General features: G+C 42.8%; 1 protein-coding gene across 2 annotated transcripts; it reads left to right on the top strand.

The window, feature by feature from the left end:
* Positions 1-791: 791 nt before the first annotated feature.
* TTC4 (tetratricopeptide repeat domain 4) lies at positions 792-26024 on the top strand. Of its 2 annotated transcripts, XM_032301648.1 has the most exons (11): positions 792-976; positions 1573-1690; positions 2452-2613; positions 6281-6358; positions 8011-8135; positions 18144-18230; positions 20252-20318; positions 20424-20469; positions 21100-21181; positions 22645-22727; positions 24813-26024. In XM_032301648.1, the coding sequence occupies exons 1-11, from the start codon at positions 866-868 to the stop codon at positions 24913-24915; spliced, it is 1062 nt and encodes a 353-aa protein (XP_032157539.1). In that variant the 5' UTR covers positions 792-865; the 3' UTR covers positions 24916-26024. The 2 variants fall into 2 exon arrangements, with proteins under 2 accessions (XP_032157539.1, XP_032157538.1); XM_032301647.1 differs by having other exon boundaries at positions 793-976; positions 20252-20469.
* Positions 26025-26528: the final 504 nt, after the last annotated feature.

Here is a 26528-nt window from a genome sequence, read left to right as displayed (position 1 = left end):
CGTTTAAACCGCACCCCTCCCCCCAGTAGAGACATCTGGATGGCTCAGTCAGTTGGGTCTCGAAACTTTTTTTTTTTTTTTAAGATTATTTATTTATTTATTTGGAGGGGAGAGAGAGAGAGAGAGAGAGCGAGCGCGACAGACCGGGTCTCTAACTTTTGATTTCAGTTCAGGTCATGACCTCAGGATCCTGAGTTGAGCCCCTCACCTGGCTCCCTGCTTAGCCTGGACTCGTCTTGGGACCCCCCTCTCCTTCTGCCCCTCCCCGCTGCACACTTGTGCGCGCACGCTCTTTCCCTCCATCTCAAAATAAATCTTAAAAAATAAATAAAAACTTTTCCCCCGATAGCTTTTGCTAGCACCTAACAGCCTCTTGTATCTTCTGTGTTTACTGTCTCTTCCACTATCTTTTTTTTTTTAATTTTTTATTTTTTATAAACATATATTTTTATCCCCAGGGGTACAGGTCTGTGAATCGCCAGGTTTTATCACCTCCTGGAGAGTGGGGTTGGATCTGCTTTGGCGACCACCATAGGCCTGAACACACAGGGAGCTTGGGAAACATGTATTGACTGGCTGAACAAATGAGTGAACGAAGCGATAGTGGGGCATTTTGGGACGCTGGGTTAACCCACCACCCCAAAACCTCGGGGGCGGGGCGGCCTCCAGGGAGGGGAGGGCGGGGCCGGGGAAGTACTGGGCGGGGCGGGGAGGAGTCGCTCGGCCGGGCCCCAGAAGGGGCGGAACCCGAGGCGCACCGGCAGGCGCGGCCCGGAGGATTGAGGGAAACGCACCCGCGCAGCCGGAAGTGGACGGGCAGTTCTCGCCGCCGGAACCGTGGCGGCAGGGCTGAGGAGGGGTTGTCATGGAGGTGCCCGAGCCAGACGCTGCCGGCGACGATGCCATGGACTCGTTCCTGGAAAAGTTCCAGAGCCAGCCTTACCATGGCGGCTTCCACGAGGACCAGTGGGAGGAGGTGGGCGGCCTGGGGCCCCGCACGTGTGTGGCGGAGTCATCGCGACCGCCGGGGCTGGCTGGCAGGCGCCTCCCGCGCCCGCGACCCCCACCGCGGGCCTGCCCGGGGATAGGTGGTTTCTACCTGGGAGTGTTGGAAACTAGGACCCGGGGTTTGGGGGGCCGTCTTCGCGGCCAGTACCTTTAGGAGGGCGGGTTTTGGAGTGAGACCTGTGCCTCCAGCACTTGCTGGCCCAGTTACGTTACTTCTCTGGCCCGTGTCCCATTTGTTAACATTTCCCTAACTAGAGCCACAGTCTTGTGGGATCGCGGCGGGAGTGAAGGGATACGGTGGATGAAGTGTCTGGAACCTAAAGATCGCTCAGTTCGTGGTGACTCCCACCGCCCTCGTGAGATTGTGAGCCCCAGAAGAATCGTTAGAGATCTTTACCTGCGCTCGCCTCTTACACGTGGGAAACTGAGGCGTGGAGAGGGAGCGAGCGAGCTAATGATGACTTGCAAAGCATGAGGAGTCAGAAAACGTTTATAGAGAGATATGGAATTGGATCTGCCCTGTGCAGTCTTATTCCTGTATTTCCTCCTTCTCTTCAACTCCAGGAATTTGACAAGGTCCCCCTGTTTATGAAGAAGGCGCCATCTGAAATTGATCCCAAGGAGAACCCTGACTTGGCTTGCCTCCAGTCCATTATTTTTGACGAAGAGCGATCTCCAGAAGGTATCTTACATGAGTCTAATACTTGTTTTGTGTCTCCATTAAATTGAGATAAAGAGCGAGTCAGAAAGTTTCTGATAACAAGTAGTTAGCCTGGGCTCATTGGGCACTATTCCACATACGCTATCCACCCCCCCCAACCCCCCCCACCCCCCACCCCCCGCCAAATGCTAGGCTTTGGGGATAAAGGGATGAATAAGATTGCCCTCAAAGGTCTCATGCTGCAGTGGATAGCCATATTGTTCTGTGTGTATGTGATAAGTGCCCACATGTGGCAATGGACTAGGTGCCGAGGGAACACTGAAGAGGGGGAGGTACCAGTGGGCTAACAATGGATTAGAAATTTGAACTGATTCTTAACAATTTTATAGGCGCTTACTAAGGTGAAGAGAGGGAAATTTGCATTCCAGGGAATAACATATAAGCAAAAACAAAAGTGTAATTTCCCTTCATTTCTTCAGTTATTAAAAAAAAAGTCCTTCAAACGGTAGGATAAATATACTTTTTTTTTTTTATGCATCTTTTTATTTATTTATTTTTTTGGCAAGTGTCTAATAATCTACCTTGTAAGATACTTGGAATTGATTGTAGCATTCAATACACATGACTTTGCTTCTCCATGTTGATACCTATAGGATTAATTTTTGAGTTTTATTTTTTTTTAATTTGGTTTATCATATGTAACATTATTGTATGATTTAGGATATATTTTTAATGAGACTTAAAAAAAATAGGAAAATGATTATTTATTCTCTTCTTTGCAGAACAGGCCAAGACTTATAAGGATGAGGGCAATGATTACTTTAAAGAAAAAGACTATAAAAAAGCTGTGATTTCGTATACTGAAGGATTAAAGAAGAAATGCACAGACCCTGATTTGAATGCTGTCCTTTATACCAACCGGGCAGCAGCACAGTACTATCTAGGTAATTTATTCTATTATTTGGTGCTTTCTAAAGGATTAACTTATGGTAAAAGTCATTATTATGGCCAGTGCAGAGTTTAAGAATGTCACAAAATGAGCTGCTTAATCCAGAAAGGTAAGCTAGATTACTCTAGTTGAACACTGATCTTCAGGTAGACTGGGTGAAAAGGGAAACTAGAGAGATTGTGTAATTCTTGCTATCTGAACCAAATGAGTGACATACTTAATATATGAATTGGTATGATCTGAGATTTTTTTTAACCCAAATGCTTCTCTCTAAAAAAACGTGTTTTTGTTTTTTGTTTCGGCCATTTACCCTCTTCTGAAGGATGCTAGAAGGACTCAAGCAAAGAGGCTTTTGTGTGAGAGAAACTATCTTAAAGGAGAATTTTCTTTTTCTTTTTTTTAAAAGATTATTTATTTATATATTTATTTGACAGACACCATAAGTATGCAGAGAGGCAGGCAGAGAAAGAGAGAGGAAGAAGCAGGCTCCTGGCTGAGCAGAGAGCCCGATGTGGGGCTCGATCCCAGGACCCTGGGATCATGACCTGAGCCGAAAGGCAGAGGCTTTAACCCACTGAGCCACCCAGGCGCCCCATTAAAGGGAGAATTTTCAAAGAGTATTCTCTGGGACCTGAAGTGAAAAATATTCTTTGGACAGTGCTGCTGCTTTGTTGGAGATTGCAGTGCACAGTGTGTTAAAGATGCAAGATGACCTGCAGCAAAGAACTTTACCCTTTCATTCTTAAGTTTTGTAAGCCCCCTTTTCAGGTAACACTTACTAACACGCAGGACTCTTCTGCAGATGGGACTTTGGGAAACACTTGTTATTAAAGAGACCTGGGGCCTCTGAAGGGCTGGTAGAGAATAAGCCTTGCAGTCTAGCTGGGATGAGTCTACTGGGCCTCATCACCTTTTGAGCAGTGTTTCTCCCCAACCGTAGTCTGTTCCAACTGTTGTCTCCTTTAGCATGTTTCGTTATAAAATTCCAAATACTAAGAGTGGTATAGAACTTTAGAGATTATTTGGGCCAACCAACCCCCTTATTTTACATACGTCCAGAGAGGGACCCTCTGATGAGTACTGGAACATGGACTAAAAACCGTTCTTCTGACTTCTGGAGGAATACATTTTCTTCAGCAGATGAACTTGAGTTCTTGTTCTGTGCTAGTGGTGTCAAAGAGAGGAGTAAGATCTGGTTCTTTTCCGGAAGGAGTTTCATTTGTTTCCTTAGTCAGTAAATATATATAAAGCATTTACTGTGTGCTAGGCATTGCACCGTGAGCAACAGCTGCATAGTTCCTGTCTTTGGGGAACTTAAAGACTGTCATGTGTAGGGCTAATCAGACCAGAAGAAACACCTGGCTACAAGAAAACCATGTGTGTGTGATGTCAGAGGAGCAGAGGCATAATCATCACAGTCATTCTTTAAATGAGATCTCACTGGTACAGCTTACAGAGCACTTTCACATTTGTTATTCCTCTTGACCTCATAGCAACTAGGTAAGATAGGTGAGGTTAACAGCTTTATCCCCAGGTAGTAGAACATGGAACTGTAGCAGAGTACTCAGTCAGTTTAGTAAAATGAACTGTCTGAGGCTGCACAGTGGTAGGATTAGTGTAGAATCAGGTGTGATTTGAAGTGCACTAAATGGAAGTCACCTTTACCCGCACTTCAAGAAGTACCCAGTGCTGTCAGTTCCTTAGTCCTTTGAGTTTTTGCAGTTCAGCTTGTCAGCTTTGGGGCTTTCCCTCTGCTGGCTTAGAATTCAGTTTTCTTAGGCCTGATTCGTCTAACCATTGTCTTTTTGTTCTCGAGCTTTAAAATGTGCTCTGTGTTCTTACTCTTGTCTCTGTGGATTTATGGCACTTTGAGGGAAAGGGGGAGAGTAGTGGAGGTTTAGTTAAATCCCTATATTCGATCACCACCCTTAACCAGAGGTCTTTGGATCTCTTATATACATTTTTTTCCATAGTTAATATCATGCTGTCCTTCCAATTTTGTATTCAGTTCCTTTCACTTAATTTTATAACATGAACAGTTTCACCTGTCATTAAAAATATTTGTGAATATTGTTTTAAAAGCTACATAAAGTTGCATCATTTGGACATACCAGTGTTTACACAGGTGGTATTGAGTATATAGCTGCTTTTAGGTTTTTTAAAATAATGCAGTAATGAACACAGTTGGTAGTTAAGTTTTCCCACAAATCCTGATTATTCTTAAAGCCAAAGCCAGATTTGGCAAACTGGCTCCCAGGCCACATCTGGATCCTTGGCCTCCTGTGAGCTAAAAATGTCTTATGTTTTTAAAGGATTGTAAAAGAAAGAATGTGTAACAGACCGTATGTGGCCTGTAAAGCCTGAAGTATTTACTGTATGGCCCTTTACAGAAAAATTTTGCTGACCTCTGCACTAGATTTTTAGAAGTGAAAGTAATGGGAAAATACCAAATATTTAAAAGTGGAAATCTCCTTTATGCCCTTCCAGTTTGGATAACAGTATGTATGATAGCACACTTTTTTTTTTTTTTTTTAAGATTTTATTTAAGAGAGAGTGAGTACGAGGTGGGGAGGGGCAGAAGGAGAAGGAGAAGCAGACTCCCCACATTAAGCAGGGAGCCTGACTTGGGGCTCCATCCCAGGACCCTGAGCAGAAGTCAGACACTTAACTGACTGAGCCTCCCAGGTTGCCCTACACATTTTTTTTTTAATGCATTTACAAATATATATGTGTGTGTGCATATGTTGGTATATTTAGATTGGTTTGTTTTACAAAAAATATTGATACTTTATAGTAGAACAACCATTTAAAACAGTATTGCACAGGCATCCTATCATGCCTTTTATGTGCACATATAAATCACCCTTTTTAATGGTTGCATAGTATTTAGTAGTGTGGATTTACCAGAGTTCTTTAATTGTTACTGCATTGAGGATATTTAGGGTATCACCAGCATTTCATAATTCACAAATAAAACTAATGCTGCAGTTGACATGCTTTTACATTTATCCTTGCATGTTTGTCCATTTATTTTTATGGATGAGTTGTTAGAAGAATATTTTTGGGTCAGAGTATACGCAGAAATGCATGCTAATTTGCTCTTTTATTTACCCATAAGAGTGCCCTTTTCCCATGTTTTCACCCATCCTGGATATTACCTGTTTTTAATTTCTACCAGTTCCATGTTAATTTTAATTTCTTCAGTCACTGGTGATGTTGAGCATCTTTTCGTGGGCGTGCTAGCCACTTACAGTTCCATGGACTTCCAGTGTAACAAGTATTTCTTTTTTTCTTTTTTTTTTTTTTTAAAGATTTTATGTATTTATTTGACAGAGAGAAATCACAAGTAGTCGGAGAGGCAGGCAGAGAGAGAGAGAGGGAAGCAGGCTCCCTGCTGAGCAGAGAGCCCGATGCGGGACTCGATCCCAGGACCCTGAGATCATGACCTGAGCCGAAGGCAGCGGCTTAACCCACTGAGCCACCCAGGTGCCTCGTATTTCTAAGACTTGATGAGCACAACTATATATTTTTTTAAAAAACTGTTGCACTCTGATGTATATTTCTCCAAGACTATACAGAAATGTCTGTGTCTCTACACATGAAATTTTGCAAATATTCTGACTGCAGTCTTGTTTTCTCTTTTACTAAATGGTGCCTGTTAGGCAATTTTCGTTCTGCTCTCAATGATGTGACGGCTGCCAGAAAGCTAAAACCCTGCCACCTCAAAGCAATAGTAAGAGGTAAGTATTGTAGAACCACAGTATGATTGTCTTTACGGAAAAGTTGCCACTCATTGCACTGAAAGTTGAGGCATTTTAAGCTTTGATATTAAGGTGCTAAGATACTATTGAAGTCACCTTATTTTTGCAGTCTTGATATTAAGTTCCTGGTCCTTATCAATGATCACATGTCATTTAAAAAAAATTTTCCCAGAGAATAATAAAACCCTTTATATTTTAAGAATTTGTGGAGAAATTGAAACTCCTCATTTTAAATTAGTAATAAAATTAATTAAAGTAATTCCAAAAGCCACATTCTAATTTTTTTTTTCCAAATTATCTGTTTGAAAGGTGAGATCTTCAAATGCCATGTTAATTAAAAGATAAGTTATGGGACCTTTGCTGATAACTCTGATGCTGAGCTGTTCCCAGATTATATTTTCTTTTGTGGTCTGACCTTTCTATGTAATAATAGTGCTTATATTACTTTTATACTTTACCTTTTCTTTGAGACGCTCAGAGGTGCTTAGTAAACTTTAATTTATTCACCACATATTTATCTTCCTTATACTTCCATGATCGACTGTTTTATCATAAGTCAAATGCTTTACCAAAGTTAATGAATTTTTAGGTATGTATAGTTAGGGGCTGGTATAGGTAGGTCCATGTCCCTCAGCTGTAGGGAAAGAAGGTACTGTTCAAAGATGGCAACTGGGGCTCCTGGGTGGCTCAGTGGGTTAAGCCTCTGCCTTCGGCTCAGGTCATGACCCCAGGGCCCTGGGATTGAGCCCCGCATCAGGCTTCCTGCTCAGCTGAGAGCCTGCTTCTCCTTTTCCCTCTGCCTGCCTCTCTGCCTATTTGTGCTATCTCTCTGTCAAATAAATAAATTAAATCTTCAGAGATTGGCAACTACAGTCATTGTAGTCCTATGGAATTGGAACAAGCTGGAGTCTATAAATCTTGAATTGTTAGTTTTACTTCAGCATGTGACCTTGGCAAGACACCCACTCTGAGGGTCAGTGGGTGTCTGGAAGATGAGGTTGGATTCTCTTGACATCTAAGCCCTTACAGTTCTGATATTTGGAAATTCTGCGGGAAATCTAAAGAGGCTTACTGGAGAACAACAAAGGAGAGGCAGGTTAACCTGGAAGCCATTAGGAACAATTTTAGAAGAGACCTAATGTCTTTGGTCTTGCCATTGCTTTGATGAATGGCTGAGGTCAATTCTGTTTTCTCTCTCTATTTAAATATCATCTGAGATGAACTTTGTTCTCATTTGCAGATGAGGAACCTGAAGCTCAGAGTTGCTCAGTGTTTTATGTAATGTCTGGTTGGTAAAGAGTAGAGCCAGATTTCCAGCTCAAATCTGTCTGACTCTAAATCCTGTGCGCTTTGTCATTAAGTTGTAGCCTTCCCTACTTTAAAAGTTGTTAATGTCAGGGAGGCTTACAGGAGTTTTAAGCTGAATGGGCCCTAGAGATCTTTCTGATCTAAGATAAGTAAAATACTCTTCCTTGTCTGGGGAATGCAGTAGAAGGGGCTTTAAACATCTGTTTCTCTTTAGAATGCTGACTGGTAGCTGGTGGAGTTTGGGGATGGCGGCTGGTTCCTGGTCAAGGGGAGCTCTTTCCATGCATATTGTCCACGTATTCTAAAGGTTCTGGGTTCTACAGGTGCCTTATGCCATCTGGAACTGAAAAACTTTGCTGAGGCTGTTAACTGGTGTGATGAAGGGCTGCAGATAGATGCCAGAGAGAAGAAGCTTCTGGAAATGAGGGCTAAAGCAGACAAGCTGAAGGTTGGTGGCAAAATCATTAGCCAGTTGGCATTTGTTACTTAGCATTGATTTATTAGTATTTCCCAAATTGTGTCTTTTGGCTCATTGTCAGTTTTTTCTTTTTTAAAAACAAAACCCAAAACTATTCCCTACCTTTGGAACTCTGGGGGACACAGACAAAGACATAAATAAATAGTTACAATGTGACAGAAGCAAGCAAGAATATATAGTAATACAGTAATAGTATCTAACTTTGCCCTGGACAAGGGCAGGGCAGAGGTCCTGGTAGCAGAGAAGGTTTGCTGAAAGAGGTGATGTCTGTGTCTAATCTCTTGAAGACTGAGCGAGAGTGTACTCCACTGGAGAGTGGAATAAGGATTGGAGAACATTCCAGACAGGAGAAAGCATAACCATCAGCAGGTCCTTGATATTTCTAAAACTCAAACCCCTCTTCGAAAATAGTGAATGTAATATATGCCTCAAAGGTTTTTATGAGGATTAAATGAGAATGTGTGTGTGTATGTTAGCACATTTCTTGACTTACAGTAAGGAGTTGATAAATCCATAGCTATTGTGATTTGAATAAATGAGAAATAGCATAAGGCTGCAATAATACAGTCTGCACACTGTGTAAATCTCTCGAAAGAGAGGAGAGGAAATGACAGAAACATTTTAACAGTGGCACCCAGGTGGCTCAGTCTGTTAAGTGTCTGACTCTTGATTTCGGCTTGGGCAGTGATCTCAGGGTACTGGGATTGAGCCCTTTGTCGGGCTTCCCACTCAGCAGGGAGTCTGCTTGTCTCCTCCCTCTGCCCCTGCTCATGCGTGCACACACACACACACCCTGTCTCTTAAATAAACCTTTAAAAAGAAAGAAATTGGGCGCCTGGGTGGCTCAGTTGGTTAAGCAACTGCCTTCGGCTCAGGTCACGGTCCCGGAGTCCCGAGATCGAGTTCCGCATCAGGCTCCCAGCTCCATGGGGAGTCTGCTTCTCCCTCTGACCTTCTCGCCTCTCATGCTCTCTCTCACTGTCTCTCTCTCAAATAAATAAATAAAATCTTTAAAAAAAAAGAAAAAAGAAAAAAAATTAAACCTCGAAGCTTCTACAGTATTGTGTAATTCCCAGCTTTAAGACTTGTATAACTCGTGATGAAATGCATATGTACATAGTAGCAGCAGTGATGATAAAACAATAACAAGAGAATACCAGCAGTACCAAAACTAACGTCCAGCATTTAGATAGTGTTCACTGTGTGTATCTTCAAGGTGCTATTTAAAAATCTTCACTTCCATGAATTCATTTAAACCATACAACAACCCTGTAAGGTAGGAACTATTCTAATTCACTTTGTAGAAGTGAGGAAGCTAAACACAGAGAGATCAGGAAGCTGCCTGAGTCACATAGCTGTGGTTAAGCTGGGTGTCAGAACAGGCAGTCTGGCTCTGGAATCTGTGTGCTTAGTCCCTATGCAGTGCTGCCTTACATGTGTATTCAGAAAGCCAGAACTAGACTTCAGATCTGATTCCTGGTCTAGGTCTGTCTTCATTGCTTATACTAGGGAAGGGGAATTTTCAGTGCTGTGGAAGCCTGCAGCTCTCCCTGCAAAGGGGTAGGTTTTAGTCAGAAGTCACTCTGGTCATATAAAATGGTAGAAAGAGTAGGTAATTTGTTGACTCACATGGCTCAGTAACAGAATTCTGAGCCTAGATAACTGGTGAGCCAGAATTTCTAAAAGTGGTATATATAGGAGAGAATGTCTAGAGAGCTACTGAAGAAGGACATAGCCAAGTTAATCCACAGAAGAACCCTTAGTGGACCTAAATGAAAGCTTGCGGATCCTGTAGCACAGGTGCAGTTCTTTGGTTCTTGTTTCTATAGATATCTTTTTAAAATTTAAATTCAGTTAATAACATATAATGTATTATTGGTTTCAGAGGTAGATGTCAGTGATTCAGCAGTCTTACATGATACCCAGTGCTCATTACATCACAAGTCCTCCTTAATGTCCCATCACCCAGTTACCCCATCCCACCAGCAGCCCTCAGTTGTTTACTGCGATGAACAGTCTCTTATGGTTTGTCTCCCTCTCTGATTTTGTCTTGTTTTACTTTTTTCCTCTCTTCCCTTACGATCCTCTGTTTTGTTTCTTAAATTCCACATATGAATGAACTCATATGATAATTGTCTTTCTCTGATTGACTTACTTCACTTAGCATTATAACCCCTAGTTCCATCCACATCATTGCAAACAGCAATATTTCTTTTTTTTTTTTTGATGGCTGAGTAGTATTCCATTGCATATATACTACATCTTCTTCTTCTTCTTCTTTTTTTTAAAGATTTAATTTATTTGACAGAAAGAGACATTGTGAGAGAGGGGAACACAAGCAAAGGGAGTGGGAGAGGGAGAAGCAGGCTTCTTGTCAAGCAGGGAGCCCGTTGTGGGGCTCAATCCCAGGACCCCAGGATCATGCCCTGAGCCAAAGGCAGATGTCCAACAACAGAGCCACCTAGGACCCCCCTCCCCTTTTTAAAGATTTATTGTCAAAGAGAGTGAGCAGGCAAGCGTGTGTGCACATGAGAGCATAGCAGGGGGAGCAGCAGGCAGAGGGAGAAGTAGGCTCCCTGCTGAGCAGGGAGCCCGGTGCAGTACTCAGTCTCAGGACCCTGGGATCATGACCTGAGCCAAAGGCAGACACTTCACCAACTGAGCATTTGGGCTCATTCTATAGTTTGGCTGTTGTGGACATTGCTGCTATAAAAACATTGGGGTGTAGGTGTCCCTTTGGATCACGACATTTCTATCTTTGGGGTAAATACCCAGTAGTGCAATTACTGGGTCGTAGGGTAGTTCTATTTTCAACTTTCTGAGGAACCACCATACTGTTTTTCAGAGTGGTTGCACCAGCTTGCATTCCCACCAACCAGTAGTGTAAGAGGATTCCCCTTTCTCCGCATCCTTGCCAACATCTGTTGTTTCCTGATTCGTTAATTTTAGCCATTCTAACTGGTGTGAGGTGATATCTCATTGTGGTTTTGATTTATATTCCATGATACAGGCACACAGTTAAAGAAAGATATCAGGGCCCAGAAGCCTGACACTGGGCATGGGTGACATTGCTGGCTGAGTGTAAGTTTTATTCTATATCTGAGTATAAACTGATAATCTGAGCTGGATTCCTATGTGCTTGGCTTGTGTAAGCAATGGATCTCCGGTGGCTATATTAAAATCCAACAAAACAGCCATCGAGGCAGTGAACATTACCAGAAATAAAGCATGGCTTTATTAAATGATAAAAGGGTCAGCCTATTAAGAAGACTTAACAGTTCTAAATATGCATTATCTAATAACAGAACTTCAAAATGTAATAAGCAAAAAAATTGAGGGAGACAAATCTACAAATAGATGTGGATGTCAACATCCCTTTCAGTAATTGATAGAACAAGTAGATAAATCAGCAGAGAGAAGGGACATCAGCAAAAATGGCCAAATAAAGATCTAAAATTCTTTATTTCATAAAGTCTATGGAAAACTGGCAAAAATGCTCAGAGTCACTAACTTTTTTCAGAGCTCTGAAATGAGCCAAAGGTTTATAGCAATCTGGGAAGTGTGTATTCTAGAAAAATAGCTGAACCTCTATAAGCACAGCAAGTTTTGTGACATTTTAACTTGCCCTGTCCCCTTCTCCTCCCTCCCTGGTACCACAGTAGCCTTGAAAGAATCGTGGTGAAAATGAGTAGTCCAGCAGCCATCAGAAGAGGCAGACTAGATTAGAGGTTGTTCAAAGCCCCATTCCCAGAGAATTGCCATTATTGGACCATCTGGGTGGTCTCCTAGAAGACCTCACTCACAAGGCAGATTATAGTTAACTCATCTTGGAGCTATACCAGTATGAAAAGCTTTTTTGGGGGGAGGGAGTGTGGCTGGGAAGGAGGGATGTGTCAAAAACAGAAGCAGTTATTTAAAATTGCAGCTGCCTGAGATAGTGGATGCCGGGGCAAACAGTAGGCTTAGCAGAATATTTAAAAGGAAAAGCTGGGGGGAATGAGATTCTTCAGGGACTTTGAAAAGCTCCAGCATATTCCTGGAGTAAGGTCACATGTGCATCCAGGGCTATGCATGTGCTCAGGAAGGATCTAAGAAGGCCCTAAGCTCTGACCTCTGGCTGACTTGGAGGCTCTGTGGAAGCAGTAAGTGAAGGCTGAGGCTGAAGTGTAAATTGTTAGGGTGAGTGTTGAAGGTGTGCCGCAAGACACACAAGAGAGCCCCTCAGCTAAGAGTGGGAGACTTTGGCTTCAGGCATTTAGGGAAATCTGCGCAATCATTAGCTGACCACTAAGCTACGTGTTTTAAGGACTTTATTGGTTACGTAAAACCAAATACAGGCTTTACAGAATTAGTTTAGGAAAGTAAACAGTGACAACAGCAATATCTGACACTGGAGAAGAAAGAGGAAGAATCCAGTTTCTAGAGTTGCCACATTGTATTATTTTAAATGTCTGGTTTTCAGTACAAAATTACAAGACATGCAAAGAAGTAAGAAAGTATGACCCATACCCAGGGGAAAAAAAAATCAATAGAAAATGTCCCTGAGGAAGCCCAGACATGAGACTTACAAGACAAAGACTTTAAACCACACTTTGAAATATGTTCTAGGGGGCGCCTGGGTGGCTCAGTGGGTTAAGCCGCTGCCTTCGGCTCAGGTCATGATCTCAGGGTCCTGGGATCGAGTCCCATATCGGGCTCTCTGCTCAGCGGGGAGCCTGCTTCCCTCTCTCTCTCTCTCTCTCTGCCTGCCTCTCTCTCTGTCAAATAAATAAATGAAATCTTTAAAAAAAAAAAAAAAAAAGAAATATGTTCTAGGAAGAAAGAAAGCAATGTCTAAAGAACTAAAAAAATATGAGAATGATGACTTACCAAATAGAGACTGTCAGTAAACTGAAAAAGAATCAAATAGAAGTTCTGTAGTTGAAAAGTGTAGTAACTGAAAAGTTCATGTAAGGGTTCAAGAGCAGAACTGTGAAGATAGATCAGTTGTGATTACCCAGTGTTAGGAAGAGAGAAAGAAGAATTAAGAAACATTAGGAGAGGGATGTCTGGGTGGCTCAGTCAGTTGGGCATCTGACTTTTGATTTCAGCTCAGGTTATGATCTCAGGGTCATGGAATTGAGCCCTATATCAGACTCTACACTCGGAGGGGAGTCTCCTTGAGATTCTCCTCTTTCTCTCTCTTTGCCCCTCCCAACATACCCATGTTCTCTCCTTCTCTCTTTCTTTAAAAGCAAATAAATAAATAAATCTTTTTTAAAAAGAAAAAGAAACATGAAGAGAGACTGAGGAACCTGTGGGATGCCATCAAGTATCATCATAGATATGGGAGTCCCAGGAGAGGGAAAGAAAAAGGGACAAGAGAATATATGAAGAGATAATAGCTGAAAACTTTTCAGATTTGATTTAAAAAAACAATAATCTACCCTTCAAAGAAACTTAACAAACTCTAAGTAGGAGATACTTGAAGAAATCTACACTCAGACGCATTATAAACTGTTGAAAGTCATACATAAAGAAGTTAAAAGCATCGAGAGAGAAGAGACTCTTCACGCACAAGAGAGCCTCAATAAAAGTAACATCTGAGGGATGCCTGGGTGGCTCAGTAGGTTGAGCACCCAACTCTTGATTTTGGCTCTGGATGTGATCTCAGGGTTGTGAGATCAAGCCCTGTGTAGGGCTCTGTATTGGACGTGGAGCCTGTTTAAGATTTTCTCTGACCCTCTCCCTCTGCTCCCCCAAAAGTAGCAGCTGATTTCTCATCAGAAGCCATGGGACCTGAAGGGCCATGGGTTGACATTAGGAGTGCTGAAAAAAAGATTGTCAACTAAGAAGTCTATATTCAGCAAACCTATCCTCCAAAAATGGACAGGAAAAGTAAAACTTTAGGTGCAAATGATATGATCTTGTATATAGAAAATTCTAAGAAATCCACCAAAAAAACCTATTAGAATTAATAGATTAGTAAACTGGTATGATAGATTAATATACAAGACCCAATTGTATTCTATAGACTTTTAGTGAACATTTCAAATATGAAAACAATTCCATTTATAATAGCATCTAAAAGAATAACATATTTAGGCATAAATTTAACAGAAGTAGCATAAGACTTATAATCTGAAAATACAAAACATTGCCGAAAGAAATTAAATCTAAAAATATGGGAAGACATCATGGATCAGATCTTAATATGGTTAAGATGAAAATGCTCCCCAAATTGGTATACAGATTCAACTCAGTCTGCATCAAATTTCCAATTGGCTGCTTTGCAGAATATTGATCAACTGATGCTAATATTCATATGTAAATTCAAGGGACCCAGGATAGCCAAAACAATCCTAAAAAAAAAAAAAAAATAGAGGACTCACACTTCCCAGTTTCAAATGTTACTGTAGAGCTATAGTAATCAAGACATCGTGGTACTGGCAGAAGGGGATAGACTTACAGATTAGTGCAGTAGAATTGAGAGCTCAGAAATAAACCCTCATATTTATAGACAGTTGATTTTCAGCAAGGGTACCTAGACCATTCAGTGGGGAAAGAATAGTCTTCCATATCAGCACAAAAAGCATGCATTTGGACCCCTACCTCGTATACATACAAAATGGATCAAAGACCTAAATGGAAGAGCAAAGCTATAATAAAACTCTTCAAAGAAAATGTTGGCATTAATCTTCATGGCCTTGGATTAGGCATGGTTTCTTAGATATGAAACAAAAAGCACAAGAAACAAAAAAGGTAAACTGGACTTCATCAAAAGTAAAAACTTCTGCTTCAAAGGCTATCATTATTAAATGAAAAGACAGCCCACAGGGTGGGAGAGTATTTATACATCATAAATCTGTTCTGGGAGTTTTATCTAGAATGTATAAAGAACTCTTAATATCTCAATAATTAAAAGAACACCTTTTTTATTTTTTATTTTTTTAAAGATTTTATTTTTATTTATTTGACAGAGAAATCACAAGTAGGCAGAGAGGCAGGCAGAGAGAGGGGGAAGCAGGCTCCCTGCTGAGCAGAGAGCCTAATGCGGGGCTCAATCCCAGGGCCCTGAGATTATGAACTGAGCCTAAGGCAGAGGCTTAACCCACTGAGCCACTCAGGCGCCCCAAGACAATGCCATTTTTTAGATGGTCAAAGGATGTGAACAAATGTTTCTCCAGAGGATACACAAATGGCCAAAAGGCACATGAAAGATGCTTAACATTCTTAGTAGGGAGATGTAAATCAAAACCACAGTGAGATACTATTTCATACTAAGATGGTTATAATTTTTTTTCAAAGGAAAATAACAGATATTGAGACGGATGTGGAGAAATGGAAACCTTCACATGTTGCTGGTGAGAATGTAAAATGACAGCCACTATAGAGAACAGTTTTGACAGGGGCGCCTGGGTGTCTCAGTCATTTAAGCGTCTGCATTCTGCTCAGGACATGATCCCAGGGGCCTGGGATTGAGCCCCACATTAGGCTCCCTGCTCATCGGGGAGTCTGCTTCTCCCTCTGCCTCTCCTTCTGCTCATGCTTTCTCTCCCTCTCTCTCAATAAATAAAATATTAAAAAAAAACATTTTAACAGTTCCTCAAAAAATTAACCAGAGGGACGCCTGGGTGGCTCAGTTGGTTAAGCAGCCGCCTTTGGCTCAGGTCATGATCCCAGTGTCTTGGGATCGAGTCCCACATCAGGCTCCTTGCTTCTCCCTCTGCCTCTGCCTGCCATTCTGTTTGCCTGTGCTCGTTCTCTCCCCCCCCTCTCTCTCTGATAAATAAATAAAAAATCTTAAAAAAAAAAAATTTAACCACAAAATTAACATATGAACCAGCACCTCTACTCTTAGGTTTTATACCCAAAGAAATTGGAAAAAAGTATTAAAATAAATACTTGCGTAGGAGTTTTCTTTCTTTCTTTCTTTTTAAAAAAGATTTTGCTTATTTATTTGAGAGAGAATGAGAGAGAGCATGAGAGGGGAGAAGTCGGAGGGAGAAGCAGACCCCTACACGAGTTTTCATAGCAACACTTTATAATGGCTGAAAAGTAGAAATGATCTAAATGTCCATCAACTGATGATAAATACAGTGTGGTATGTTCATACAATGGAATTTTATTCAGCCATAAAGGAGAATGAAGTATGGTACAGATAGCAGTGTAGATGAACCTCAGAAACATTTATGTTAAGTGAAAGAAGCCAGATATAAAAGATCACATATTGTATGACTATATATCAAATATCCAAAATAGGCAAATCTGTAGTGACAGAGAGCAGGTTAGTGGTTGCCAGGGGTTGGGGACAGTGGGAAGTGCGGAGGTGTTTAGCTAAGAGAAATGGATGCTCATAAAAAGACTTGTATAAGAACAGTCACAACCTATTTTATTCAGAGTGATCCAGAAACAACTCTTGTGTCTATCCAACAACAGGAAGGAGATAAACAAAGTGTGATATTCATACAGTGGGACATTAGTTCGTAATAAAAAAACCTATCAGTGATGGGATAGGAGGGAGCATGTGGGAGCTTTCTAGGGGATAGAAGTGTCCATCTTGATTGAAATGTTGGGTACTCAAGGTTGGGTACCCTTGTCTAAACTCATTGAACTATACACTTAAAATCTATAAATTATTCCTCAACAAAATTGATTTTCTTTTAAAAGGGCAGCAGACTTCGCAGTTCAGGGCTCCTCTGACCTGGTGGTCATTCTACTTTATGTGGCTGCCAAGACTCCAAACTTCATATGAGACTTCATAAGCCACGTCACTCACATGTATAGTGTAAATCAGAGTAAAACAACAGGGACAGAGTCTGTATCGTTCTTAATCATTCTCTAGTATGGAGCAGACACTGCGGTTGGATGTAGCTCAACTGTGAAGGTAGAATTGGACATGGTTTTTAGTGGTATCAGTGGGGTGGAGTACTCTGGTTAGCGTAATCGGACTTCCCAACAGCAGAAGGCAGTTTTGCAGCTCTGTTGGCAGACTGGATTGGAGGAGGAATGGACAAGAGTTATCAGTCATTGTCGCCCTGAAAGGGTAGACTTTTTTCATGAGAAATAGAAGATCTGTGTTAGCCTTTGTGAGGCTTTTGTGGGAAGGATGAGGGATGGTTGGTACTGTAGTTTAGATCAGACTTGGGGTCAGTCAGCAAACTGACCCCAAGGCCAAATCCAGCCCGTGGCTTGTTTTTATACATTCTGTGTACTAAAGATGTTTTTCACATTTTTAAAGAGTTATAAACAACTAAAGAAGGTAGATAATATGCAACAGAGAGCATACATGGTCTGGAAAGCCTAAAAATACTAATCTCTAGAAAATATCTCTTAAAAAAAAAAAAATCTCTAGAAAAAGTTTGCTGACCTCTGTTAATCTATGATCCTGAGGGTAAGAGCAGAATCAACTAGTTTGGGGCAGATTTGCAGGAAAAGGAAATCTAAATTATATTTCTGTCAGATTAAGTAGAGTGATAATGTTTTTCTCTCATGGATTGTAATTGGCAAAGGGCAGAGCCTCTGATAAGTTCTTACCCTGGATTTTTCCAGTATTTCCTATACTCCAGCCATTCCAGAGAAGTTGAAATACCCAATAGACCCTGATGTCAGTCCCTCTACTGAGAATGACTTTCTCCATCTGGTGGAATGTTCTATGTCCATCTAAACCTACCTCCTCAGTGGAGCAGGGTCACTCCACTCTATTTTATAGTACTGGATTCACATCAGCAGGGTAATACATAACAGATATTTCATTGTTTGTCCCCCTCAGTAGACTGAGCAATGTGTGTATGGGAACTATACATTTTAAAATTTCTGCTGCCATGAGTTTTGGCACTAGGTGTGTTCTCTTAAAATGTTAATTGAACTGACTCAGGCCGTTGATATTGCTTGACATGGGAACCTGGGTTGGACAGATACTGGAGACTAAGAAGCAGGCTGGGGTGACAGAAGGGGTAACAAGCTCCTGCCACTGATGGGTCTGAATTTCATTTTTAGAGAACTGAGCAGAGGGATATCAGGAAAGCAAAGCTGAAAGAAAAGAAGGAGCAGAATCAGAATGAGGCTTTACTTCAGGCCATCGAGGTAAGTTCTCAAACCTCAGGCCCATATGGTCTTGCTAATCCTCAAGCTTGTTAGGAACCTGTCTTGGGATGCTTTACCTGAATGAGTCTGTTCATTTTCTCTTTGGTTTGGTGAAGCAGTGTGCTGAAGGGGCTCTGGAATCAGACCCCCTGAGTTCAGTCAGCCTTCCTGCTTGTGTATATATGTTGATCTCAGGTAAGCTGTACTTACTGGATAGTTCCTGTGGGCTAAGCATTATTTAATCTTCACAGTGGCCTTCTGAGGTAGATCTTCTAGCTTCTGATTTGCTAGGTGGTGATGTGGTCTCAGGGAGGTGAAGAAACCTCACACAGCTAATGTGTATCAGAGGCAGGTCCTTCCTCTTAGCTACTGCATCCTGGAAAAATCTGAATTTTTAGGATGTTGCTTCTTTAACAACAATAAAAATTCGACCCACTCATTTCTTCCCTGCATTATAAATGGATGTAGTCTGAGCCAGATCTTATTTTTACCTGGATACTGGATACCCGGCAAGTCATTTGTGGAGCTCTGGCTTGCTTGGTCTTCACAAAGGATAAGACACCTGCCATGAGTTTGGAGAGTGGGTTCTTGGTTTCATTCTTTGTTGAGTCAGATTATGCACCATTTAAGTTAACTTGTTGACTTTGAGAACTTCACACTACCAAGATGGACTCCACTAGTGCCTCCCCATAACAACCTGTAACTCCTGTTAACAGATTAAGCAGGATGGAATACTCCACAGATTCTCCTGCTAATCCCCACTCACAGTGAGAGATTTGATCATTTTCTAAAATGTAGAATATTGGAATGCCCATTTGCATACAGGCCTGATTTGGCTCTCCCCTTTAATTTGATCCTGCATCTCCCCTTTAGTTTGATCCTGCATCTCAAGCTTCAGTGTACATAAGAATTACTCTAACAGTTGTATGTACAGACCATATTCTACTGATGGTTTAAAGCAGGAGCCAGTGGATCACAGCCCTGCCTATTTGTTTATATGTTACTTATGGCTATTTTCACACTATGGTGGCAGAGTCAAGTAGTTAATTTCAGCAGAGGCCATTTGGCTCACAAAGCCTAAAATATTTCTCCCTGACCCTTTAAGGGAAAGTTTGCCAGCCCCTGATTTAGGAGGTATCAAAAGTAATTCTATTTTTTATTTTTTTAAAGATTTTATTCATTTATTTGACAGACAGAGATCACAAGCAGGCAGAGAGGCAGGCAGAGAGAGGGTCGGGGGGAAGCAGGCTCTCCGCCAAGCAGAGAGCCCAACGTGGGGCTTGATCCCAGGACCCTAGGATCATGACCTGAGCCAAAGGCAGAGGCTTTAACTCACTGAGCCACCCAAGCACCCCATCAAAAATAATTTTAGATTGCATGTAACTTTCCCCTCTTGTGCTAGCCTCCACACACCTACATAAAGAGACAACTCTTCTATTCAGACGTTTGATTTATCTTTATTTCCATGAGACAGTCAAGATTAGGTCAATATGTATTATTTTTAGTATTCCATGTCCTAGCTAAACCAACACATTTTTGAATATGCTACACTCTTGATCTTTTCTTTGCCTTTGCATATGCTTTTCCTTGGAGGTGGAATGCCTTTCCATCCTCTCCCCACTCCTCCAACTTCTCTGCCTTTCATAGTTATTGCTCAAGGCCCAGCATTCCCCAGTCTTCTCCAGCCCCCAGGCAGAATTAATTATTGATGGGCTGCACTTCTGCACTCCACTTCCTCTCACCTTATATTGTATTTATATCCATAGCTGTTTGCCCACTAGACCATGAGTGGGGTCTTAAGGGCAAGAACCATGTCTAGCTTTTTTCTGTGACACAAGGTCCAGTATGTGGTGGAATCCTGGTGAAGGTGAGTTTCCCTGCTGTGCCGGGCCTCTGGGGTAATGAAGACGAGTTGTGTAGAGCTAGCTTCGGGGGGCTCACAGTATGGTGGTTTCCCTGCTGTTGAAATGGTCTTGCATCCTTCCACACAATAAGGTTTATATATTTCTGTTTTAATCCAGGCTAGGAACATCAGGCTAATCTCTGAAGTTGCTGATCAGGATGATGATTCAGACTCTGAAGGTCTAGGTGAGCTTTTCCTGGGTAGGCTCAGCTCGGCGAACCCTTACGGAGCCAGGCTGAAGGTTGATGAGCAGGGCAGGTTAAGCTGGCCCGTGCTCCTTCTGTACCCAGAGCATGCCCAGTCGGACTTCATCGCTGCTTTTCACGAGGACTCCAGGTACTTACTTGCCCAAGACCCCTCTGTTCTTGCTGGCATGCTCTTTCCTTGCTGTCCCTCAGGAGAGGGACAACTGGATTTTTGGTTGAGGAGGGAAGAGAATAGAGGGTTAACAGTCTGGTTTGGCATAATCTCTCTATCCTGGAGCTGATTTCTCCTTTTATTAACTATAACTACCTTTGCAGTGACAGACACAAGTCTCACCATCATCCTGACTGGGATAGTAAGTAGAGCACCACAGTCCTGTTTGTCAGACAGTGACACATATCTCTAGTGAGATACAAAGTCATTCTAGGTAGTATATGCATAGTAATTGAAGTGTCTATTTATTAGAAAAAATATAACTAGCAGTTTAATGTGTGATTCCATAGGGTTAATGCTTAGAATGTTACTCATTGTAAGGAATGTTAAGCCTAAGTCAGTTTAAAGAAAATTATTGTCATAATAGGACAAAGTAATACACATTTACATTTTGGCTTAAACCAGATGGTTTTGGCTCGAAATGGCTTAGGCCTGCATTTCATGTTTTGTACATTTTTGATAGCAATCTGAATGGGTGTCCAGGGACTGTGATATTGGAAAATAGATCATGAATTTTTAATACTCAGAAAGTACATGTTATATCCTTAGGTTTATTGATCATCTAATGGTGATGTTTGGTGAAACGCCCTCTTGGGATTTAGAGCAGAAATACTGCCCTGATAATTTAGAGGTAAGAGATGTTTTACCTTTTTCCTAGATGGGATATTTTTTGCAGGGATGGGGTGGGGGGGGGCAAGTTTCTATTGCTTTTAAAAAAAAATTGTGTCTGGGTGGCTTCATGGGTTAAGCATCTGCCTTTTGCTCGGGTCATGATCCCAGTGTCCTGGGATCGAGCCCCATGTTGGTTTCCCAGCTTGGTAGGGAGCCTGTTTCTCCACCTCCCTCTCCCCCTGCTTATGCTTGCACATACTCTCCCGCTCTCTCAAATAAATAAATAAATAAAATCTTTCAAAAAAATAGTGTCAAATGATACAGAACATAAAATTTCCTATTTGAACCATTGCATCTGTAGGATTAAGTACACTCATGCGGTTGTACAACCATTCCCGCTCTTCATCTCCACTTCATCATCCCAAACTGAAACTCTGCACCCATGAAACAGTAACTTCATTCTCTCCTCCCTACAACCCCTGGCAGCCACCATTCTACTTGCTCTCTCTATGAATGAGACTACTCTAGGAACCTCATTTAAGTGGAACCATCTACTGTGTCTTTTTGTATCTGGCTTATTTCACTTCGCTTGATGTCTAAAAGTTCATCCGTATTGCAGCCTGTGTCAGAATTTCCTTTTTAAGGCTGAATAGTATTCCATTATTCCATTGTTGGGACCTTTTTTTTTTTTTTTTTTAAATCACAGCTTACAGTACAAAGACTTTCTCTTTTAGTAACCATTTGAGAGTAAGATGCCAACTGATGCCACATTGCCCCTGAATACTTCAGTGTCAGTTTCCTACAAACAAGGATATTTTCCTTCATAATCCCAACTTTGAAAATTAGGAAATTGGCTTTGTACCATCTAAGTCTCAGACCCTGTATCAGCTGTCCCCTCACAAGAACACTTGTCTCAACCACATGGGCTCTGACATCTCATCGTGGACAGCCATTCTACCAGGTAACCCTTATCACCTGGCTTATGCTGGCCAGCTTCCAGCAAGGCTGCCCTCCAGTGACCAGGCTCTGACACCTTCACTCTCTGCCAGCCCTTCTGTATGGACATCTTCCTCACCCTGCGTGGGCTTCGACACCTGCACAGGGCCATCATCCTTCTCATCCTCGGGCTCTTCCCCTGCTTTGGACCTCCGTAGCTTCCTCTACATCTAAGGGGTCTAGGACTGAATCGCTAGGGAAGGGAAGGCTCACAGGCCTGGGTTTGAATCTTGGCTCCTCTGTTTGCTAGCTGGGTGTTACTGGTGAGTTATTCCCCTTCTCTGAGCCTTCTTTCTATCTTTGGAAATGGATCCCATAATACCTTTCTTAGTATGGGGGGTGAGGACTGAGTGCTTTATATTCCACAATTCTATAAAGGACTCATTGCCATCTTTTTAGCTTTTCCCTAGACTTGGCCTCAACATGCATAGTGCTGCTGAGGCCCTATATTTGTGTCTGATTCCTGTTCCTCTGTTATTCTTGCAGGTCTACTTTGAGGATGGAGCGGGGACAGAACTCTACCGGGTGCCTCCCAAGAGCACACTGCTGCATGTGCTGCAGCACCCCAGGTGAGCCACCTTCACGAGGCTGAGCAGACCAGGGAAGATGCTCAGGTGCCATCCCAGCGGTACAGCCAGGGTCTCATTCCACTGCTGATGGGTTGCCTTGTATGCCCCTCCCTTTCGCCCTAGACACAAAACCGTGAGATGGCAACCATGGCATCTGGCCCAGGTCATTGGCCAAACAGCCTTCAGTATGACTCAGCATGTCGCGATGCAGCTAGGAAACCCTCAGATGGGGAGAAGTGATGGGGCTGGTCTGAGACGGGACAAGCTGTCTGGCTGTTGGACCTTAAACCTGGCACTCCTGTTTCTCATTGTGCGTGTGTCTCCTGATACTGTTATATGGAAAGAACATTGGTTTATGAAGTCAGATGCCATCATTTACTGGCTGTGCACTGTAAGCACATACTGCCTCCCTGGGGAGGTTTCCTCATCTTTCGGATAGGAATACTAATTCTTGCCTGCATTTTTCTCAGGTGTTTGAGAGCCAGTGAGAGAGTAGGAGTCTGAGTGCTTTTGTAAACTGTAAAGGCCAGTCTTGTTATAAGAGTGCATCTTAGTTAGTAGCTGTGGCAGCCCAGCTGGATTTGGCTTTTGTCTTTTTGTTCACCTTTGGGGTATTTCTGGACCATAACGGAATCCCCTCAGTAGATTTATAAGTTGACTCTTTGACTCTTTTTCCCTAAGCTTTGAGCAAAGCAAATGTTCTTGCATTTAGGTTAAAGGAGTCCGATGTGTTGGGCATGAGGGTGGTTGGGCATGGCGGGGAAGAGGCTGGAGACCTGGGCTAGGGCCATTCATGAAAGCTTGAATGCCCTGCTTAGGAGCATACTTCATCCTGATAGTGGTATGTGGAGCCCCAGAGGACATGTAGGTAAAATTTACAGAGTAGTATACAGATTTTACATGTACGAGTTGATGATGAGGCATGAGGTAAGGGGCAGATTGGCGAGAGATTTCAGAGGTAGATCGGATGGGAATTGGTGATGTGGTGACTGACTTGGTAGGCGGTCTAGCTGGTCATGATGCTTCTGCTTTGGCTTATCAGGCAGGAGGGGTAGATTTCTTCAGATATGATTGATGACTTTTCTTAGTGTTTTTTTCTGGCACTAAATCTCTTTGTCTCCAGGCAAATTTTTAGCTATTCATTTTTTCCATTATTAGCAGATTATTACCACAGTTCTTTAAAGGCCTGAGGTCCACTCTCCCCATCTCCAGAAAATGGGGGAGAAATCTAAAAAAGTAGATCTGTGGAGGAAAGCCAGTTTCATGCTTCTCAGAAAATGTAAACGCTGTTGAAAATGTTTACTTTTTAAATAACTGGCATAGGTAAGAGGCTGCTCAGGACAGGATTCTGGCAACTTAAGACCTTGAACTGAGTGGAGCTAAGATACAGCCGCCCCCCCCCCCCCCCCCCCCCCCCCCCCCCCCCCGCCAAGCACATTGGGTGATGCTAACACTCCTCAGTCTGGGAAGCCAAGGCCTGCCCACCTCTCCAGTCTGCCCCACTATACCTGCTTTATGCCCAACAACAGCAAATGCTCTGGTGCCCCGTGCCTCCTTGCTTTTGCTCCCCCTGCCTCATCACTACTCCTGTTCTAAATTAAAGTCAAGATGGATAAGGCATCTGCCAGGAAGCTTTTCTTGATTCCCCTTTCCTGTAGGGGGAATCATGCCCTAAGGCTGTACCTCACAAATGCTTCTACAGTTGTTTTTGCTATCACTAATTGATTATTTATCTCCTTTCCCTCAGGACTTGAAAGCAGGAATGAAGGTTTTTGTTTGTTTTTAGCAAGGGGCCCAAGTTACCCTGGGCACACACTGTTGAATGAATGAAAGGATGAAGGGAGGGAGGAATGAATGAATGGATGTTCTTAAAGTTTGATTTCATGTTTAGCCACAGACATGATGCTACAAGACAGGTCCAAATGCATTTGCCAGATATGTAAACAACCGAACAAATAAATGTGCTAAACTGACATTTTAATGTTGACCTACATCCAAAGGTTCACCTTGAATGTGGCTGGGTGGGTGCAGGGATGATTAAGACTGCAGTTCAGTTAACCCGTTCTTCTGTTGTGTTCATTGCAGGTACTTTGTAAAAGCCCTGACACCAGCATTTCTGGTCTGTGTAGGAACCTCTGCTTTTTGTAGGAATTACCTCCAGGGGAGAAAGGTGCACCAAGTAAAGTAACCAAGCCAGGCGGAGCCAGGCTCCTTGGATCTCCTCCTTCATTCACCTCTGCCTGGAATCCAGCATTCTGGAATCAGCTCAGGCTATGTCACCACCGTGGGGACAGGGGTAGGGGAGAGCTGCTGACTTCCCTAAACTGCATTCTTTCCAGTCAAAGTGCCAGGCTCCAGCTGGTTTCCACTCTCTTCTGTTGATACAAGATTCTGTACCTCTGTCATGACATGCCTGGACTCACTGTGAGCTGTGTTACCACCAGCCTCTATCTCTGAAGAGACCATCGTACAGTTAACACAGCATCTGACCTGAGGAAGTCCTGGCCTTTGGACACGGACTCGGGATCTAGGTCCACGGTTCTGGCTGGACCTTTGTGGTATTAGATGCTTCAGAAAAGCTACCCCTCAAACCACATGTATACACAAACCATACAAATAATTTTAAGATATTCAGGCTGAGGAACTCAAGCCTCCAGGTGTCTTATCAGCAGAGAGGCTTGCTCTGTGGGGATACTAGATATCCTTGGAGTGACATGAGGTCAGAAAAGCTGGCTTATGTTTCTGCACCCATAAAGACCTATAAACGGGGATCTTGCAAAACCCCTAACAAGTTTACCAGTTCACCTGGTCTGTGTAATAGGGAAAACTGACAGACTTGGATGGTAGACTCTTGAGTTCCTCTCTAGTTTTCACATTTTAGGATTTTTGGCAGTTGAGTCATTGTCACAGGTTGTATTTTTGGGTGCAGCTGTTCGCTCCTTCCTAGAGGATAGTTTGTATCCTTACCTGTAGCCATGGGCCTGCTTGCAGTATCCGCCCCATCCCACCGGGGAGGCAAGGGACGGGGGTGGACACGTCTAGATGGGAGGTTGGGGAGCATTGGGTGATGAGTTTATGCTTTTCCTCTTGCCCTGGGAACACATCTCCCAGCTGGCAACTGTCCCATCAGCCTGGGTGCCAGAATGGTAAGACACATGGAGCAGGTCTGAAGGAGCTGACCTGCAACCATTGATCGTAACAAGAATGAGAAATAAATGAGATTTGGGGGTTATTAACTGTGTCAAATCTAAGTAATACATCATTAAACCGAAACCAGCTGCTGTCCTTCAGATGGAATAATTTGAGGTTTTGTGCGTGTGCTTCACTGTCTTTGGAGGGCAGCTCGCTGTGGTATGTTAACAAAAGAGCCACGCAGCTTTCCTTCCAGATGCGGTGTCTGCATGTGGCTTGTGGCCCAGGAAGCTGAAGTCCCACCCCGACTCTAGCCTGGCTTAGGCCATATCCAGGCCATTTGCTTTCCCAGCTAGAGACTTGCTGCTTGGTTATCTTTTTAAGAACCTAGCCCTCTGTATGAAGCCAGTTTGCTAGCAGCAACCCTGGCGGCCAGTGCAGGGTTCCATGGAGCAACGCCCTCACTGACCTGGGGCAGAGTGGGTCCCGGTATGCCACCTCACTCATCTGGGAAGCAGAGAGCTTACTCAGCTCTTTCCTGGAAACCCCTGAGAAACCAAGTTCTGGGACTTCATCCCCACCACCCAGTCCTTTACTTAATAGCCTTCTGGCTGGCCCAGTTATCAATCAGCTTTAAGCCCTGCCCTTCTGGCTAGGGTGGGCAAAAGC

The sequence above is a fragment of the Mustela erminea genome, chromosome 10, assembly GCF_009829155.1.
Source record: "Mustela erminea isolate mMusErm1 chromosome 10, mMusErm1.Pri, whole genome shotgun sequence".
Taxonomy (NCBI): domain Eukaryota; kingdom Metazoa; phylum Chordata; class Mammalia; order Carnivora; family Mustelidae; genus Mustela; species Mustela erminea.
Note: the sequence above shows the minus strand (reverse complement) of the source record. Positions and strands in the feature narration are given on the sequence as shown.

What these genes read in the sequence shown, in the direction of transcription:
- TTC4 (XM_032301647.1), top strand. Translation starts at nt 866, where the DNA reads ATGGAGGTGCCCGAGCCAGACGCTGCCGGCGACGATGCCATGGACTCG. An exon ending in CCTCAAAGCAATAGTAAGAG is followed by an intron (nt 6,359 to 8,010) that starts GTAAGTATTGTA and finishes TGGGTTCTACAG; the next exon opens with GTGCCTTATGCCATCTGGAA. An exon ending in GCTTTTCACGAGGACTCCAG is followed by an intron (nt 20,470 to 21,099) that starts GTACTTACTTGC and finishes TTATATCCTTAG; the next exon opens with GTTTATTGATCATCTAATGG.